The sequence below is a fragment of the Polypterus senegalus genome, chromosome 12 (genome assembly GCF_016835505.1).
Source record: "Polypterus senegalus isolate Bchr_013 chromosome 12, ASM1683550v1, whole genome shotgun sequence".
Lineage (NCBI taxonomy): Eukaryota > Metazoa > Chordata > Cladistia > Polypteriformes > Polypteridae > Polypterus > Polypterus senegalus.
This window is the reverse complement of record NC_053165.1, coordinates 163503722-163523178: the sequence shown is the minus strand read 5'-3', so window position 1 is coordinate 163523178 and position 19457 is coordinate 163503722. Positions and strand designations below refer to the sequence as shown.

Genomic DNA, 19457 nt, shown 5'->3' with positions numbered 1-19457 from the left:
TGGCGGAGCTGGACGGTGACTCTGATAATTCTGAGGTGGTAGGCAGGGTTGAGGAGCCCCAACGGGCCACCTCAAAACCAGTTCCCAAAAAGAGAGAGGTAGTGATAGTTGGGGACTCAATCATTAGGGGGATTGAAGCGCAGGTGTGCTCCAGAGAGAGAGAGTCTCAGACGGTGTGTTGCCTTCCGGGAGCACAGGTGGGAGACCTCCTGGAAGGGTGGATAGGCTCTTGGCCAGAGCGGGTGGATCCAGTTGTCATTGTCCACGTTGGAACAAATGACATACATAAGGGTAGTCTGTCAGTTCTGCGATCCAAATTCAAAGAGTTAGGTACCAAGCTGAGGAGCAGAACTGACAAGGTAGTCTTCTCCGAAGTTCTGCCTGTGCCACGCCAGTCCAGGTAAGATTGAGGAGATTAGAAGGCTTAACGCGCGTGGCTCAAATCTTGGTGCAGGGTAGAAGGGTATAGGTTTATGGGGCATTGGGACTCCTTTTGGAACAGATGGGACCTGTTCCCCGGACGGGTTACATCTGAACCGGAGGGGCACCAATGTATTGGGGAGGCGTATGTGTAGGCTAGTCGAGGATTGTTTAAACTAGGGAATGGGGGCAGGGAGTTTAGGACAGGCCAGATTTAGATCTATACATGGAAGAACAAACAATGGTGTAGAAATAAAAATGCATAGTAATGTAAATTTTAAGCAAACACGTAAAGATAGAAGGATTAACACATTAAAAATAGCTTGCCTTAATGCTAGAAGTATCAAAAATAAGGTAAGTGAGTTGGAGTTGTATGTAGCAGAGCACAATTATGATATTATAGCAATAACGGAAACCTGGCTAAATAACAAAGATGGGGATGAGTGTAACATAGAGGGATACACATTTTTAGGAAGGATAGACAGAACAGAAAAGGAGGTGGGGTTGCTGTTTATGCCAAACAGGAATTAAATGTAAGTCATCTTCAGTTGGATGATGAGCCCCATCTTAGTGAGGACATGTGGCTTCGCCTGGAAAATATTAGGGAAAAAGGTCTCATTTTAGGAGTGTGTTATAGACCACCCAATTCAGACAGTAATTTCAACACACATCTTTTAGTAATATCAAAAGGCAAGTTTACAGGGGATATTATAGTCATGGGGACTTTAATTATCCAAATATTAACTGGGATAACCTTACAGATGGAGGAGCACAAGAGCAGGAGTTTTAGAAGTAATCAGCGACTGTTTTTAACACAGCATGTTAAAGCACCAACAAGGGGTGAAGCCTATCTGGATTTAGTATTCTGTAATAATCAGGATAGAATTGAGGGTGTAGAGGTGATTGAACCACTAGGGTCAAGTGACCATAATGTAATACAATTCTCAGTATTTTGTAAGAGTACAGATGCAAAGACTAAAATTGTTAAGTTGAACTTTAGTAGGGCTAATTTTGAGCAGATGCGACAAAGTCTAAGTAGGATAGACTGGGATAAGCTTTTAAATGTGGAGACAGTCGAGGAGCAGTGGAACAGGTTTAAAATGTTTTACATGTAATGCAGGACAGATACATACCTAAATTTGGAAGTAATAGGAAACTAAAAAATCTCCACGATGGATTAATAAAGATTTAAAAAGAAGTTGCAAAGGAAAAACTGCTGTATAAGGCATATAAGACTAATGACTGCAAAGAGAACCGTGAGCGTATGAGAACATGAGGGCAACCATTAAGAAGGATATCAGAGAGGCTAAAAGACAGTTGGAGAGGAATATAGCAGATAAGGCAAAGAAGACCCCAAGAGATTCTTTCAGTATTTTAGTAGTAAAAGAACAGTTAAGGAGGAGGTCAAGTTCATCAGGAATAGTAAAGGGAATTAAAAGATACAGACAATGAAATAGCAGATGCCCTAAACTTACATTTTTCTGAGGTGTTTACAAGTGAGCAAGTGGATAACCTGCCAGAGGTAAACACAACTACTAAGGAGGTACTGAGGGATTTGGAAATTGTAGAGGGAGAAGTGCTGCTCAGATTAAATAAGATGAAATCAAACAAATCACCAGGCCCAGATAATATTTATCCTCGTGTTCTTAAGGAGGCTAGTGAGTACATATATAAACCCTTGACACATATTTTTAGGAAGTCACTGTGCACTGGAGAGATTCCAAAGGACTGGAAAATGGCAAATATCATCCCATTATATAAAAAGGGTGACAGGGCAGATCCAAGCAACTATAGGCCAGTAAGCTTAACAAGCATCACAGGAAAATTAATGGAAGGAATTATTAAGGATAAGATTGAGCAACACATGACAAGGACAGGAGTTATTCTGAACAGTCAGCATGGGTTCAGAAGGGGAGGTCGTGTTTTACTAACATGTTGGAATTCTATGAGGAGGCAACAAAAGGATACGATCAAAGTGGAGCTTATGATATTATTTATCTGGACTTTCAGAAAGCATTTGATAAGGTGCCACATGAGAGGTTGGGCATCAAGTTAAAAGAAGTGGGAATTCAGGGTGATGTTTTTAGATGGGTGCAGAATTGGCTCAGACACAGGAAGCAGAGGGTGATGGTGCGAGGAACCTCATCAGAACTGGCTGATGTTAAGAGTGGTGTTCCACAGGGGTCAGTGCTAGGGCCGCTGCTATTTTTAATATATATAAATGATTTAGATAGGAATATAAGTAACAAGCTGGTTAAGTTTGCAGATGATACCAAGATAGGTGGATTAGCAGATAATTTGGAATCCGTTATATCATTACAGAAGGACTTGGATAGCATACAGGCTTGGGCAGATTTGTGGCAGATGAAATTTAATGTCAGTAAATGTAAAGTATTACACATAGGAAGTAAAAATATTAGGTTTGAATACACAATGGGCGGTCGAAAAATCGAGAGTACACCTTATGAGAAGGATTTAGGAGTCATAGTGGACTCCAAGCTATCAACTTCCAAACAGTGTTCAGAAGCCATTAAGAAGGCTAACAGAATGTTAGGTTATATAGCACGATCTGTGGAGTACAAGTCCAAGGAGGTTATGCTCAACCTTTATAATGCACTGGTGAGGCCTCATCTTGAGTACTGTGTGCAGTTTTGGTCTCCAGGCTACAAAAGGACATAGCAGCACTAGAAAAGGTCCAGAGAAGAGCGACTAGGCTGATTCCAGGTCTACAGGGGTTGAATTATGAGGAAAGATTAAAAGAGCTGAGCCTTTACAGTTTAAGCAAAAGAAGATTAAGAGGTGACATGATTGAAGTGTTTAAAATTATGAAGGGAATTAGTACAGTGGATCGAGACTTGTATTTTAAAATGAGCTCATCAAGAACACGGGACACAGTTGGAAACTTGTTAAGGGTAAATTTCGCACAAACATTAGGAAGTTTTTCTTTACACAAAGAACGATAGACACTTGGAATAAGTTACCAAGTAGTGTGGTAGACAGTAAGACGTTAGGGACTTTCAAAACTCGACTTGATGTTTTCTTGGAGGAAGCAAGTGGATAGGACTGGCGAGCTTTGTTGGGCTGAATGGCCTGTTCTCGTCTAGATTGTTCTAATTCTAATTCTAATTCTAATAATAATTGGCCCTGACATGACAGGAATGACAGCAACTGGACAAAGGCAAAGTGCCATTACAGGTCTGGATGTGCTGCTCTGAGCTCAATGGTGGTGTCCACTCGTCAGAGTTGAAGTCTGTGTGGTGTTAGCACTTTGTATCTAATAAGTGGTGTTCATGTCAACAGGAAATGCTGTATATGTGTGAAGGGCATATATTTAGACTTTATGACTTTTGAAGTTTGTAAAACTGAACAGGAAGAATGAAGCATGTTAGATGAAGAGCTCATCATCCATGGTGACTACAGCAGGAGCTGGCCTGACCACATCACTGCAAATCTGAGCTGCCAGTAAGACCACAAACTCACAAATAGAAGCTCACAGACTCAAAGTCACAGAAATGCTCTCTGAGAGAAAGAAGCTCAGGCACTGAAGATCTTATAAATGACAGCATAATCAATCCAGACAAATCAATCTTGTAAACGTATTTAGGTGCACTTCCTAAATGTCACATCTGAAGATGTTTATGGGTTTATTGGGTCCTTATTATCAAAGAGGCCACTGAAATTCTGACTTGCATGTGGCAATCGACATTCCACTCGTCATCGGTCTCTGATGGCACCATTACAATACAATACAATACAATTTATTTTTGTGTAGTCCAAAATCACACAAGAAGTGCCGCAGTGGGCTTTAACAGGCCCTGCCTCTTGACGGCCCCCCAGACTTGACTCTCCCAGAAGACAAGAAAAAACACTAGTAGGGAAAAAATGGAAGACACCTTCTGAAAGGCAGTTCAAAGAGAGAGCCCTTACCAGGTAGGCTGGGTGTGCAGTGGGGGGTCAAAAAGAAGGTGGTCAATAGAACACAATACAACACAGAGAACAGAACACAATACAGTATAAAAATAAAAATATTACAAGTACAGAGCAGAATTTAACAGTAGATGATATCACATAACAGGGTTTGGATTTGTTTAGAAGTTACATTAGTGAGTGTAACTTCTGTCCTCTTTTCCTTAAATTGAGTACGTTGACATCACAAGATCACTGATTCCAGGTAGTGAGGGGTGTTAGACTAACAAGTTTAAATTCTCTAAACAACATTAAAAGGGGAAATTGAACCCCTGAGATTGAGCTAAAAGAGAAGGATGTTTTGTGTGTCATCCGTTCTTTTATCTACCCCTCGACTCGATGTGTTATCAATACAGAATATCATAACGTCTCCTGAATTGAACACATCTGAGGTCCTCTATGAAAGAGCAGTCTGCTGCACCCCATCATTACTCTGTGCTGTGTGGGCATTTACCTTCCATTATAATCATTTTCATCATCTTCATCCATTTCACTCTACGTATGCTAGTAAGGCCAGTGGTGAGCACATGTTAAGATTGGTTGACCAGGCCTCCTCAGCCCCAGCAACATCTTCCCACTCCATGGCCTGACAAATGTAAGTTGATTAACACAAACAAGGAAGAACTTTACTGCATCTACAGAGGTGACACTAATGGCACTATAGACATACAACCCCTTTAGCGTGTCCTTAGTTTGCCTCCCCATCTTCTCATTTGCAAGACCAGTAGAAATTTGAAAACTGTCAACTTTATTTTATATGCAGGGAAGAACACATCATGTTCTGAAATGGACCTTCATCGTGTGCTGGAGATCACAGTCTGATAAGCCCAGGAAGACATCAACTGCCAACAAGAGTAACCCTTAGGATCCCATCGCTTAGATTCTTCAGGTGCAAACACCTGAGCTGAGGAGCTGATAACCTTGAAGAACATCAGCTCTATAAATGAAGAGGTCTCATGTCTCTTGTAACACAAATATGGCTGACCAGTCAGCTCAGCATCACACACAGCTGGCCTCCTGCCCGCACTTTCCTTTTTAATTTCTGAAATGGTTGCTGGGTGTGAGAAAGTCCTTTTGCACTTTACTGAGCCTGAACCCTTGAAAAACTGTCAGAACATTTCAAAGAGCTCGCTGGTGGAGACAAACGACTGTCAGAGAGACGTTTAAACCGTCTGAGGAGCTGAGCGGAGCACACAAACCTCAACTGCATTTGTGAACTTCAAAACTACCAGAAGGAGACAAAACAGTCCTGGTGGCCAGAGACATGTGGACAGTTCAATAAGGCCACTGGACAAGTGGGCACCAACTGGGAGGCATCCTGATGTCAGTCAAATATCTGAGAGGGGCTCAGAAAGAGAAGAACAGTAGAGAAATACAACAGTTATAAAAATAGAAAGTGACGAGTGTACAACTACAAGAGGAGCAGAAACCACAGACAGTCTGCCATTACATTCAGCATTAAGAATAAACGGTGTTTTAAAATCAAGAGGAGGTCTTCTGATCTTACCAGCTACACGGGGAACAGCAGCCAAAAACAGCCAGAGGAGCATGTTGTGTGGTGACCCCTGAGATAAAAACAGAAAACGAGGAACCTCAGATGAGTTTAGAAAGCAGCCATGTTAATACTCGACAGCTATGAAGGATGAGGTTCTCTGTCCACAGGGACAAACAGGAGGAGAACACCTGGGAGGTCACAGCGGTAAACAGTGTGCCACCATAACTCCCAGATTTGTCTTCTTTGTAAGTTATGACTCCTCTTAATGTTTCTAAATTCTATGAAGATCTCAAATAAGTTCCCCATTTCTGATTATTAAAGAAATTTTAAGTTAACATTTTTCCATCTGTCTGTCCATCATACAATCCTGCTTATCCAGAGTAGGGTCACCAGATCGCTGGAGCCCAGCAAGCACCGAGTGCAAAGCTGGATGGGACACCAGTCCTTCACAACTTAACATTTTAATTCTTTTCATTTTTTCAGCATGAGGTTAACATTTAAAATTTGAAGTTCATTACATTCATCTGTAAGAAATGAGATTTAAAAATCCACATTACCTTCTGGTCCACGTTTTACAATTCCGTACGCCAGACGTGTGCAGATCTTCTCAAACAGCAGTCCAAGTCTGAAGGCTTTCCAAGTGACCAACGTTCTTTAAAGAAGGCGTCTGTGAGGAAGGCCAAGTGACATTTTTAGATGTACTTCTCATGACTTCCGCTCAATGACACCAAAAATAGTAAGAGGTGACACTTTTCAATTGGTTGCTAACCAGCAGTTCTGTTCATGAAGGGCCGTTAGGTGCAGGCTGTGGCCTCAGATCTTGGGCTCTTCAGTCTCCTCATATCTTTGTTGGTTTTCTCCTGCACTTTTACTTTTCTTCAAAGACTTTGCCCAAATGTGGATGTGTGTTTGTGTGATTAGCACCAGAAGAAACTGGAAAAGATGGTGGGATTGCAACACCAATAGTGTCACACACACATGCGCATGGGAGGCAGCTTAAGGGTCTAAATGAGAGCAATTCCACACCAGACCAGGAGGTGGCGGAGTGCGCTGACTCGCTTTTTCACTTTCCTGCAGACCGTTTATGGGAAATTCCACCTGGCTCCGATGATGTCACTTCCGGTTCTGGCCCCTTGGATGACCTCACTTCCAGTATAGATCCCATAGAAGAAGAGCCTTCCAGTTCCAGCACTTTTGATGACATCACGTCCAGTTCCGAGCTCATGGAAGAGGACCCTTCCACTTCCGCCCTTGATGATGTCATTTCCCTTTCTGGCCTTTAAAGACGCCATATTCAATTAACTCATAAGTTCGATCGTGGACTCTGCTCTGTGCACATCAGTGCTATAAGTGTACCCGTTTGCAGCCAGGGATTATTATACGGGTGGCTGCCCCAAACCTTTTAATGACTCTTGTCTCTGATTTTTGTGACAATAGCTAAATAAATGAATGAATGACCTGTCCTAGTAAGAGTGCGCCCTCTTGTGTTCACTACGTCTCTTCCAGTGATGTTCTTTGCTTGTTGCCTGATGCCACTGGTGGTAAGAACTGAAATTGTCAGGTCAAAAACCAGCAGTAAATCTAAAGTTATTTGAAGCCTGTTATGTATCAGCATGAATGTATCTCTATTGTACTTACATTGTTCTTTTTGTTAATTAGGACCTGTTGTTTTTCATGTCCTTATGTTATTTCCATTGTTTTAATTTATAATTCTAGAATTATTTTCTGTCCTGTAAAATGTTCTGCTGCTACTTGTTCTTTGTGGGTGGAGCCCCAGTAGGCGGAGCCACCCTGACATCACTTCTCCTGAGTCCTCCCTCTTGCTATGTAAGTGAGCTGAGAAGGCTCAGGAGCAGGAGACCAGTCATTAAGTGTGGTGGATTGGATTATTGCAGTTTATTGTTAATGGATTTTGTCGTTTCCTGACGTGATCCAGCTCAGACGAGAAGTTTGGAACTACTGAGCATCAAGTGAAGTAGCAGCAGAGGCTGGCAAGTTGAAGGTGATGTCTGGAGAGATGCCTACCTGTGGAGCTGTGTGTGAAGCTGAGAGAAGCTGCTGCTCTCTCTGCTGGGTTTGGCACAGCTGTGGCCATGGGCACGTTGCTGGGGGTCTGAGGCGAGGTCCCAGGTGGGGAATGAAAACTCAGTGTGACACTCAGGTTCAGTATCCGTGCTTCTGGGAGGACCGGATGTTTCCTTATTTTTTTGCTTCTAACACACTGATTTTATTAATGGATCTCTCTTGAAAGTGATTTACTGTTTTATTTGCCTGTTGTGCTTATAATGAAATGATTTGAACTGTTATGTGTTCTTCAGAAGACACTGATTTTATGAAGCACTGCAGGCACTTTAATTCTTTCTGATCAGAAATACTTTGTTCTCACTTGCTACTGGTCCATTCTTGGTCAACAGTCTACTGGATGCCCTGCCAAGGGATAATGCCATGGGCTGCTGGCACAGGGCATCATGGATACCTTATGAGCTTCCTTTGTTTGTTCTAATGGAGCAGCACACGAAACAGAAACTTGGTGAGAGGCCTTGGAAATGTTATGTTATAAATGGGGTTCCTCTGCAGCATGTATTAAAGTTTCTTTTTTTTTTTCTTTTTCACTATTTTTTTAGTATTGTTCATTTGTTTCTGTTAGTATTGGCCTGTCCAGTTATTCTTTTGAAGAAATGTTTCGTATCTTATTATTTTTGAGACTATTTATTTACTGTCATTTTGAATGTCATTATGTTCCCAGTGTGTTGGAGGTGGAGCCCCAAGGGGAGGGACCACACCGTCCATCACTGCTAGGGACCGCCCCCAAACCCATAAAAGAAGGCGGAGCAGTGCGTCTAATGAGGTTCATTCAATTCCGCTCAGGTGAACTTCAGTCGTATTATTATAAGCTTTGTATTTCCTTTGATTTTGACTGCTAGTTGGAACTTTTTCTGGTTCTTGGATTCTACTTTTGGATTGTGATTTTGGGTCGTTGTTACTTAGGATTGTCTTTTGGGCCTTTTTTTGTATATTCATTTGTTTACATGTGTCCTCTTTTATACATTTCTTGTGGGACTTGCCTCATTACCTGTCAGAGTTTAATTCTATATTTAAGTGTCTATGTGTGTGTGTGTGTGTGTGTGTCTGTCCGGCCCAGAAGTTCAGTACAGCATGAAGCTCAAAGAATTCAAAACCACCGAGGAAAGAGAAACTCACTTAGCAGCTAAAACACAAGCGAGGTGAGCACATCGGCAAAACAAAACCGCTGAGGAAAGAGAAACTTTCTAAACGTTCTAATGCACAACCGATGCGAGCGACTGATTGATTGAAGTGCCAGAGGAACCCACGCTTTTCACAGCACAGGCTTACACAGCTAGTAATAAATAATAATACACCTTATTTATATAGCGCTTTTCCCTTCTCCCTCTGGTGAGCCATATGTCGAGATCTTGAGGTTCTTTTGTGGTTCTTGAACTTTCCGGGAGTGAGCCTTACCTGGACAGGCTAGTATGAAGTCTGGCCGGCCTCCTGTTTTATTCTCTTTTGGAGGCCACACACCTTTTTGTCGTTCTTGTACTGCATGTGTGTGAATTATAACAGCAAAACAGCCATAAACAGGCCAGGGCCCTCTCTGTTGTGCACAGAAAATGGCTTCACGTCTGGTGACACCTCTTAAACAATTCTGCTGTAAATTCAATTCCACATACTGTGTGCAGCTCTAAATATCGTAATAATAAGAAGAAGACTATTAAGATTGATGAGCTGTGGACATTAAAGGGGATTCCAGTCACGATGGAGGTCCTCTCACAGAAACAATTCTCTGGGGTGGGGATTGATCTGTTCTTAACTCAATTTTTCTTTTTGTAAAAAACTAGATTGCTTTGTATGGATTGTAATAAAATTAATAAAAATTTAAAAAAGAAACAATTCTCTGATCACATAAACATGCAAACATAAAGATAATACGATACTAAAATAATGCAATTCAAGGATATTTTTGCACCTATGAAAGCATATCTTGGATTTACATTTTTAGAATGATATGTTCAATACTTTCTAGAATGGTCTGAAAATCGATTCCGGTTTGTATAAATATGAAATGAACTGATAGATAATACGTTCATATTTGTTATTCATATATTTCTTAGTGAGGTGAATTTTAAAATTTTTTTATAAATGGTAAAGAAAAATGAAGCATGAATTAAACAAAAATAACAGATTATGGAAGGTCTTCATAGTAAATAAAATAATCACTACTGTATCACCTGATTTTAAAAAAAGTTATAACACTAAAGAGTCTGATGGAGTCGTCAATCGAGTTCGGGCGAATGGGATGGAGGAGTAGGTGCTGAAAACTGTAGAGGGATACATTTATTATAAAATACTACAAAAATATGAAGTGTCCCGTTTCCACTTCAGTGTAATGGAGGTAAGGAATTAGGGGTAACTGTTGACTGTGACCTGAACTTTAAATCGCATATTCATCAGACCACTAGGACAGCATTTTTTCACTTAAGAAACAGCAAAAGTTAGACCTCTTATATCATTGAAAGATGCTGAGAAATTAGTTCACGCTTTTGTTTTCAGTCGACTAGATTACTGTAACGCACTCCTCTCAGGACCACCCAAAAAAGACATAAATCAGTTACAACGAGTGCAGAATGCAGCTGCTAGAATCCTAACTAGGAAAAGAAAATCTGAGCACATCTCTCCAGTTTTGATGTCACTACACTGGTTACCTGTGTCATTCAGGATTGACTTTAAAATCCTGCTAATGGTTTATAAAGCCTTTAATAATCTGCTCCATCTTATATATCGGAATGTCTGACATCTTATATTCCAAGTCATAACCTTAGATCTTCAAATGAGGGTCTCCTTAGAATTCCAAGAGCTAAACTTAAAAGAAGTGGTGAGGCGGGCAGGCAACTTTCTGCTGTTATGCACCTCAAATCTGGAACAGCCTGCCAATAGGAATTCACCAGGGTGATACAGTGGAGCTCTTTAAAAAACTGCTAAAAACACATTACTGTAACATGGCTTTCTCATAACTTCATTTCAATTTAATCCTCTGTATGCTCTGTATATTCAATTAATTATCATTACTATTCATGGTATTCATATTCAAAATCCGTACAAACCCCTACTCTCTCTTCTCTTCTTTTTCTGGTTTTCTGTGGTGTTGACCTGCGCCACCACCATCTGATCAAAGCACCGTGATGTCCCTCCATTGATGGATTAAAGGCCAGAATTCCACGTGACCATCATCATCAAGTCCTTCCATGAGAATCCTGAGTACAATGAGGACTGATTGAGGTCATTGATGTCAGGTAGAATGCCCAGAGGGGCTGGGTGGTCTCATGGCCTGGTACCCCTGCAGATTTTATTTTTTTCTCCAGCCTTTGGAGTTTCTTTTGTTTTTTCTGTCCTCCCTGGCCATTGTACCTTACTCTTATTCGATGTTAATTAGTGTTGTCTTATTTAAATTCTTACTTTGTCTTTTTTTCTCTTTTTCTTCATCATGTCACTTATGTTAGGTAGATTGCCCAGAGGGGACTGGGTGGTCTCTTGGTCTGAACCCCTACAGATTTTATTTTTTTCTCCAGCCTTTGGAGTTTTTGTTTTTTCTGTCCACCCTGGCCATCGGACCTTACTCCTATTCTATGTTAATTAATGTTGACTTATGTTTATTTTTTATTGTGTCTTCTATTTTTCTATTCATTTTGTAAAGCACTTTGAGCTACATTTTTTTGTATGAATATGTGCTATATAAATAAATGTTGATTGATTGATTGATTGATCATGTAAAGCACTTTAAGCTCCATTATTTGTATGAAAATGTGCTCTGGAAAGAAATGCTGTTGTTGTAAATAAATGTAAGTGATGATGTAACAAAGGCTAATTGTTGTCAGGTTAAATCGTGTAATTAAACAGCACATTAATTACTCCAAATCTACAATTGTGACCAGTCTTCAGATTTTGTGAAGCTCACAGTATGGAGGTGAAAAGATCAAAATCACGTGAATTGATGGTGGGACTCAGTCTATCGATCAAAATGGCTACAGCTACAAAGGACAAAGAATTGTGGGAACTCAAGGTGCAAAGCCCCGCCCATTGACCCGCACTAATTAAAATAAATAGATTTGCATGTTGAGAACTTTAAATGACAATCCAATGAGCAGCAGGTGGCGCCAGCGCTTATTTGTATTTTACTTAACTGCTGTTCAGGCCAAGTATGAAACTGCAGATGATGTTCTTTCATTTTATTTTTAATTTTTGCAGCTGTAGTCTTAAAAATAAATGACAAAGGAGAGTTTTTGTTTTCATTTTATAAGTTTAATTTTCATTTCCTTTTTTTTTGCAGAAAATATCATCCATGTTTAAGGTTCCTCACAACTGCCCTCTTTTTGATTCTGTATTTGGTGATTCTGTCGCTGCGCTCGTTTTGTACGGCTGTATTGTACTTTTATTGTTCTTGTTGTTTTATATTTTGCTCTGTGTTAGCAGAAACTAATGCCACAGCAGTTATAAGTAATAATACTAGACCGAATATACAGTTTATATAATTCTGGAGGAATGAAACACACGGGAAGCGTTCAGTCTCAGGCATACAAAAAAAATAAAAAACTTTATTAACAATCTTAGCTCACGACTGCCACCCTTTGGTCACCACCAAAAAGTCATTTACATATATTTATACAAAGTCCACAAATGAGAGCATATCTACATTCATGTCAACACCCCCACTTGCTCTCATATCGTTACCATCATCAGAAAGAAAAATTAACTTCTGTTCACGTCAAGTACAATCTTCTGTGTACCTTTAATCTCCAAACATAAATGAGGCAAATTTAATCAACTTAAATGTTGTCGCAGGCTTTGTCATTACATCTGCCACCATTTGTTCTGTTGGGCAATAGACCAAACATATTTTTTTTGTCATTCAATGAAGACCTAACAAAATGATATTTTATGTCCACATGTTTGCATCTTTGCCTGCTCACAGGATTCTTTGTCAGTGCAATCGCACCCTGGTTGTCCTCATATATTGTAGGTGGTTCATTCTGGTGCTCATCAATGCCTTCTAATAGCTGCATTAGGTACAGGCATTCCTGTGTGGTTGCAGCTAAAGCCATATATTCTGCCTCACAAGTAGACAGTGCAACAGTTGGTTGCTTTTTGCTTCTCCACGAAATCAAAGGACCATTCTCATTAAGACTCACACAAAAACCAGTTGTACTGCGCCTGTCGACCACATCAGCCGCCCAGTCCGCATCACTGTATGCATACAGTCTCAGTTTATCATCGTCACATCTCGTGTAACACAGTTCTTTCTCAGATGTGCCTTTTAAATATCTCAGTACATGTGTAACTGTACACCACTGTTCCTCTGTTGGCTGAGTAAAGTACTGAGACAGTTTACTACCAATAAAACTGAGATCAGGTCTTAGTAGTACATGTAGTGAGGTAGATAAGGCTGCCTACAGCCTCTCTGTATTTCCTGACGTCCTGCATCGTTTCTGCATCACCAGTGTAACTCAACTTTTGTTCACAGGGTGTCATTCTTGGCTTACAGTGTTGCATATCAAATCTTTCCAAGATTTTGTCCACATACCTCTTTTGTGACATTTTCACACATCCATTGTCTTGCTCAAAATCAATACCAAGAAAATGTTTTAGCTTACCCATGTCTTTCATTTTAATTTTTTCAGTGAGCATTTCCTTTACTACATTCAGTGCGTTTTCATCACTGGCAGCAATAATCAAGTCATCCACCCGCACAATCCTGATCACTTTCTCAATTCCTGTTTCCTTTGTATAAACACAATGATCAGCCGGGTTCTGCACAAACCCGTTCTCAGTCGGACACTCATGTAACATTTTGTTCCAATTTCTGCCCGATTGCTTTAGTCCATACAATGACTTTTTCAATTTATACACCAGTTAGTTTCTTATTTGTGCCACATTTGACCTCATAACCCTCTGGCTGTTTAATGTCGATCTCACAATCTATTGGTGCATGTAAATAAGCAGTTTTTACATCCATCTGATGTAAGATTAGGTTTTCCTGTACTACTTTCTGCATTAGCACTCTGACGCTGGTTATATTGACAGTAGGAGAGAACGTCTCCTCGTAGTCAATTCCCATTTTTTGACTATATCCCTTGGCCACAAATCGTGCTTTGAATTTATTTGTCAGACCCATCGACGTCTTTCTTAACTGTATACACCCATCTACCCCTCACTGCCTTCTTGCCCTCAGGTAAGCTGGTTAGGGTAAATGCGTCATTATCTTTTAGGGATTGCATTTCTTCATCCATTGCATTGCACCACTCCTTTGAGTTTGGTGAATGAACAGCTTCCCTGAATGAGAGGGTTACATTACACATCACTCTGTAGCAGAAATCAATGTTAGACAGAACTTGGTCATCACTCTCTTCTCCCAGTACATAATCATTTAAATAAGCAGGTCTCTTTCTTACTCGGGAGAGGTATTGCTTGGACTCCCTAACAGTATCATCTGCCTGTGTTTGGTCTGTTGCCTCAGGACTATCTACTGGAAGCTGATCCTGGACGTGCCCAGAACTCACACCAGTGTTTTGCCTGGTCTTGCTAACTCTGTTTGACATTTCCAAATCATCAATGTCAGTCTGAGTTTCCCGCTCTATAATAGTCTTAGTCATTAATTTTACTAACCTGTGCTTCTGCACCTTCCCATTTTCAGGATAGTAAACCATGTAAGTCGGACTATTTTTGTCGTACCCAACAAAGATTCCCCTCTCACATTTTGAATCAAGCTTTCTCTTGTCCTGTTTATAGGCATAACACACTGACCCAAACGTTTGCATCCTAGAGAGGTCAGGGCGCCTTCCTGTCAGCATAAAGTAAGGTGTTTGTTCTGTACGCCTGTTGAAACATCTGTTTCTTATTACAGCTGCCGTCTGTACTGCATCTGTCCACAAATCTTTTGGTAATTCACCCTCTATCAGCATAAACCTTGTCATGTCAAACAATGTCCGCCAATTTCTCTCAGCAGTACCATTCTGATGGGGTGAGTATGGAGCTGAGGTCTCATGTCTAATCCTATTTTTGCTGAGTAGTGCCTGGTAATTCTTCCCTGTGAATTCTGTGCCGTTGTCTGATCTAAGGCATTTAATGTGCCCATATGGGGCAGTATCAGCAAGAAATTTTTCTGTTGCAGATGTTGTGTCACTCTTATTTCTCAAAAAGTATACAAAAATCGTACTGGAAAAATCATCAGTGAACGACAATGCAAATCTGTGCCCATCTTTAGACTCTGGGTCTATTGGTCCAGCAAGATCGGTGTGCACCAACTCAAGAGCTGTTTTGGCTCTTACATCTGCTCCCTGTTACGTCTCTGGACACATTCTCCCTGGATACACACCTCACAGTGCAGTACTGATTTGTCTGCTTTACCTTTGATTGTCATACCATTAACAACTCCCTGTAATTTCTGAATGTCATCCTAATTACAATGCCCTAAAATATCATGCCATGTCATGACAGCCCTTACATTGATCATCACATTTATCATTTGCTGTTTGTAAATAGTATAGTCTGTTATGCTCATGAATATGAATTTTGTACCATCTCTGTGTTGGAGGATGTCTTTTCCTTGCTTAAAGATAACAGTTGCTCCGTTGGAAGTAGCTGCTTTCACAGAAAAGATATCCTGCGGGTAGGAGGGGATGTACAACGCCTGTCTCAACGTCGTGGTGTGGCGCTGTCCATCAAACAGAGCTCTGCATCACCTCTGTGCTCCGCGACTCCATGCCACCTCGTGCCATCGGCCAGCTCTACACGGTGCGTCTCGGCTTGGAAACTATCGTCGAACGTCTTAAACTTTGTTATATCCATGACGATATGTGAGGTTGCCCCGGTATCGACCATCAGACCAGTCATATTCATGTCGTGTCTTGGTTGGACCCCCGCGCTTCTGTCGCTCATTTGAAATGCATATTCCTTGCCGCTCATCTCCTCTGAGACTCGTCTCGCGTTGTCGTGTCGCTGTTTCCGTCTGCAGTTTGCGTCTCGGTTTGTGGAGTTTTTACACCAGCTGCACCATTGTTTGCGTTGACATGCTTTTGCCTTATGTCCTTTTAGACCACATCTGAAACACACTATATCCGTACTCTCGTACTCACCGAAGCAGGTTTCACACTTGGTTGCATTCGCGCTTTCATCACGTTGTCGTTGGACGTTGTGGCGCGCATCTTTTCAGTGTCTTCATAACTCCGTAATTTAGTTTTAAAGGAATTGTCACTTCACTTTGCGTAATATGGATTGTGAACGGTTTGAATGATTCTGGCAGTCCCTTTAAAACCATTGCTACTAATAGTCCATCGCTCAATGTTTCGCCTGCATTTCTTAATGCCGTGATGGCCGTCTCCGCACGTATGACACTCAGTCACACTTTCGTTACTTAACTTTCGGAGTGAGGTCAGTTCTGTGTACAGGCTAACTACACGTGGTTTTCCTTTACCTGTATAATAGTCTCTCAGAATCTTTAACGCTTTTCGTCGATCGTCCGCTGCTTCTCGCATCACCAGCGATAAACTCTTTTCTTCGAGGAACTGGATTGATTCTGTATATGCCTCCGCATTTTTCTCCTCGGCCTCGTCTTCGTCGTCTGTGGGCTCTTTTAAAATTGTATCTTTAAGACCTTGCAACCGAAGATGGCCCAAACATTTTGTCTCCCACAGCTCATAGTTCTTTTCATCTCCATCAAAAATTAGCCGAGACCATCGACTACTTGACTCAGCGACCCGTCTACTCATGGTTCTAGTATATCACACAAACTCTCACGAACATGCGCGTTGCGATGTTTCTTTCGGCCAGTAAAAGAAACCCTCTGGGCCCATAACCTGTTAGCAGAAACTAATGCCACAGCAGTTCTGGCATGTAAAGTAATAATACTAGACCGAATATATATATATATAATTCTGGAGGAATGAAACACACGGGAAGCGTTCAGTCTCTCTTTATTAACAATCTTAGCTCACGACTGCCACCCTTTGGTCACCACCAAAAAGTCATTTACATATATTTATAGAAAGTCCACAAATGAGAGCATATTTACATTCATGTCAACACTCTGTTTAGCTCCGGGTGTTCCAGTGAGTCGTATTTACGGCTGGTCTGGCGCGGCCGTGTTTGTTCGTCTTCATGTCTGCACCTCACTTACTGACTAAAGCTTTCCTTATACATGTCTGCACTCAATTCTGATTCTTTGGTGTTATTTTGGAGAGCCTCAGTGAGGTTCACTGGCCTGTTCTCGTCACACGTCTTCTAATGCGATTTGTTACTCGGCTTTCAGAATTCTGTTGAAGTCGTTTTTATGGACAGAATCGTCAATGCCTCAGTTAGGTCCCCACACGGCCGTCTGTGCTCAGACTAAAGAGCGTCAACTCAGCTCCGTTTTCAGAGCATTCTTGACGAAGTGCAGCCTCAGAGTGCTGGCAGAGCTTCACAGGTGAAATGCCAAGGACTCGCTTTACAAACTTCATGAAGGACACACAGCTGTGAGTCTCTCAGGTACTCGACAAGGAAACAGAAAGAAAAGTGCGGCCTTATAAAGAGGCAAAGATGAGAACCGAAGAGGCCAAAGAACTGAAAACAAGTCAAAAATGAAAGTAATACAAACCTGACTGTCTAAAGCTCAGTACCTGAAAAGAAAACCACAAACCACAAGGAACTGGCTTACCACACCGGAAAACCCACGGGGGGCCTTGCTGGACCACATGACAGACCTCGGTGTTTGCAGTGATGTGCAAAAGTACTTGATTACCATTGAAAGTCACTCTCATCTTCTGCTTGAGAAAAATGTGCACACGTATTCATCCATTCAGTATTTGGATGTGAACTCTTGTGCTGTACCGATTGTAAAACCCCAAATCTCAGGCACAGCTACACACTCGACAGTCCAAGTGCAGTCAAAGACGTTTAGTGGCAGCAATGCCAATCGTACGCCAGTCTCTGCTCCACTCCGTCATCACCATCCGACTGAGCTTTAATTCCTTAACTCCTCAGAGTCGAGCGGTGGGCTCGTTTTTAAATCCTGACCCAGGAGTACTTCTGGTGCTCAATGCATAACCGAGAAGCACTTCTGGGGCAGGCAGGACCCCAGTGGTACTTGTGCCTTTAGTATGCCACAGCTCCCCCTGGTGGCCCCCACAGAACCCTGCATGGCTGAACCACAACTCCCATGCTGTCCCATGTGTGCCCATACTAGGGATCTCTGGACAGAATGCTGCCACCTGGTGTACAAGGCAATGCTCTACCCTTAAGTGGCAGTCACCCATTGCTCTGATGTCCCTGTCCCACCAGCCCAGTCGGTATGTTCTTCTGAGGTTACTGGGACACCAAACCCGGTGAAGCTGCTGCATCTTCTGGTGCCCACCTCCTGGCACAGCAGAGTAATGTCTCCACTCCCCAGTTGTCCTTTTTTACTCATGGCCTCCTGGCCATGTAAGACACCAGGACTCATTCCCACAGGGACACAATGCATTTCCAAAGTTCAAATAGAGCATTTTCTGTAGATATTTAACTGAAGAAGAACAACTCCACTGTCCATGTCTGCCTGTTTATTTAAAAGTCTGTGCTCTTGAAGCTCCAGATTTACACAAATGACAAATGAATCTCAAATGACACAAAAGTGACAGTCATAATTATACATAAGGAGGTGCTACTTGTGAGTCCCTTCTATATCTCTAGATATAAGAAGTCCTCTTTGTACGGACCATTGTGTTTGTTGGACAATCACTGCAAAAATGAAGACAAAGGAGCATTCAGCTGATATGAGAAACAAAGTCATTGAAAGAGATTGACTACCGAATATTATCAAAGTGTTTGAAGGTCCAATGAAGCAGCGATGGGTTCATCTCAGCACCCCGACTCTCACAAGAGCAGACGGTCCCTCAAAACTAAACATCAGAGCAAGACGTCGACTAAAAATCCAACCGTCACACTCTGGGGTCTGCAATGCTCTTTGGCTGACACTGGAGTGAAGGTGCAGGGGGTCCACAATTTGAAGAGCTCTCCATAAAACAGGGGGAATGAAGGGAGGGCAGCAAGAAAGAAGCCATTCCTTAAGGAGGTCCACATAAAAGCACATGTGGCATTTGCTACAAAGCATAAGAAAGACCAAGAGAGGAGATTTTATGGTCAGAGGAGACCTAAACAGAGCTTTTTGGGCAGACTTCGATTGGAAAGCATATTGTAATAAAATGTATTTCCTTTGTCATTCCAACAGATGGTGCATCACAAACATTTGTAGTAATAAAATGCATTACTACAAATATTTATAATGCTCCACCAGTTGGAATGACAAAGGCAATGCATATATCTCTGTTATATGCCATTGGGTGTGGGGATTTGTAAAAGCAGTGTTAATGGTTGTGATACGCCATTTTTGGAAGCGATAAATACAATGTATTTTATTACAATAAATGTTTGTGATGTGCCATCGGTTGGAATGACAAAGACATAGCAACCACACAGATACACAGACATACAGACACTAATCTGTTTATTAAGGTGGATTCCACAGAATCACAAAAAACAGAATGCAATG

At 41.5% G+C, this 19457-nt stretch overlaps 1 protein-coding gene across 1 annotated transcript in view; it reads right to left on the bottom strand.

Annotated features, from left to right (window-relative positions):
- LOC120540550 (B-cell receptor CD22-like) overlaps positions 1-15793 on the bottom strand; it is a 31779-nt gene extending 15986 nt beyond the window's left edge. Inside the window, exon 1 of the mRNA XM_039771388.1 lies at positions 15637-15793. Coding sequence (XP_039627322.1) covers positions 15637-15793 — 157 coding nt within the window. The remainder of the gene's footprint in view (positions 1-15636) is intronic.
- Positions 15794-19457: the final 3664 nt, after the last annotated feature.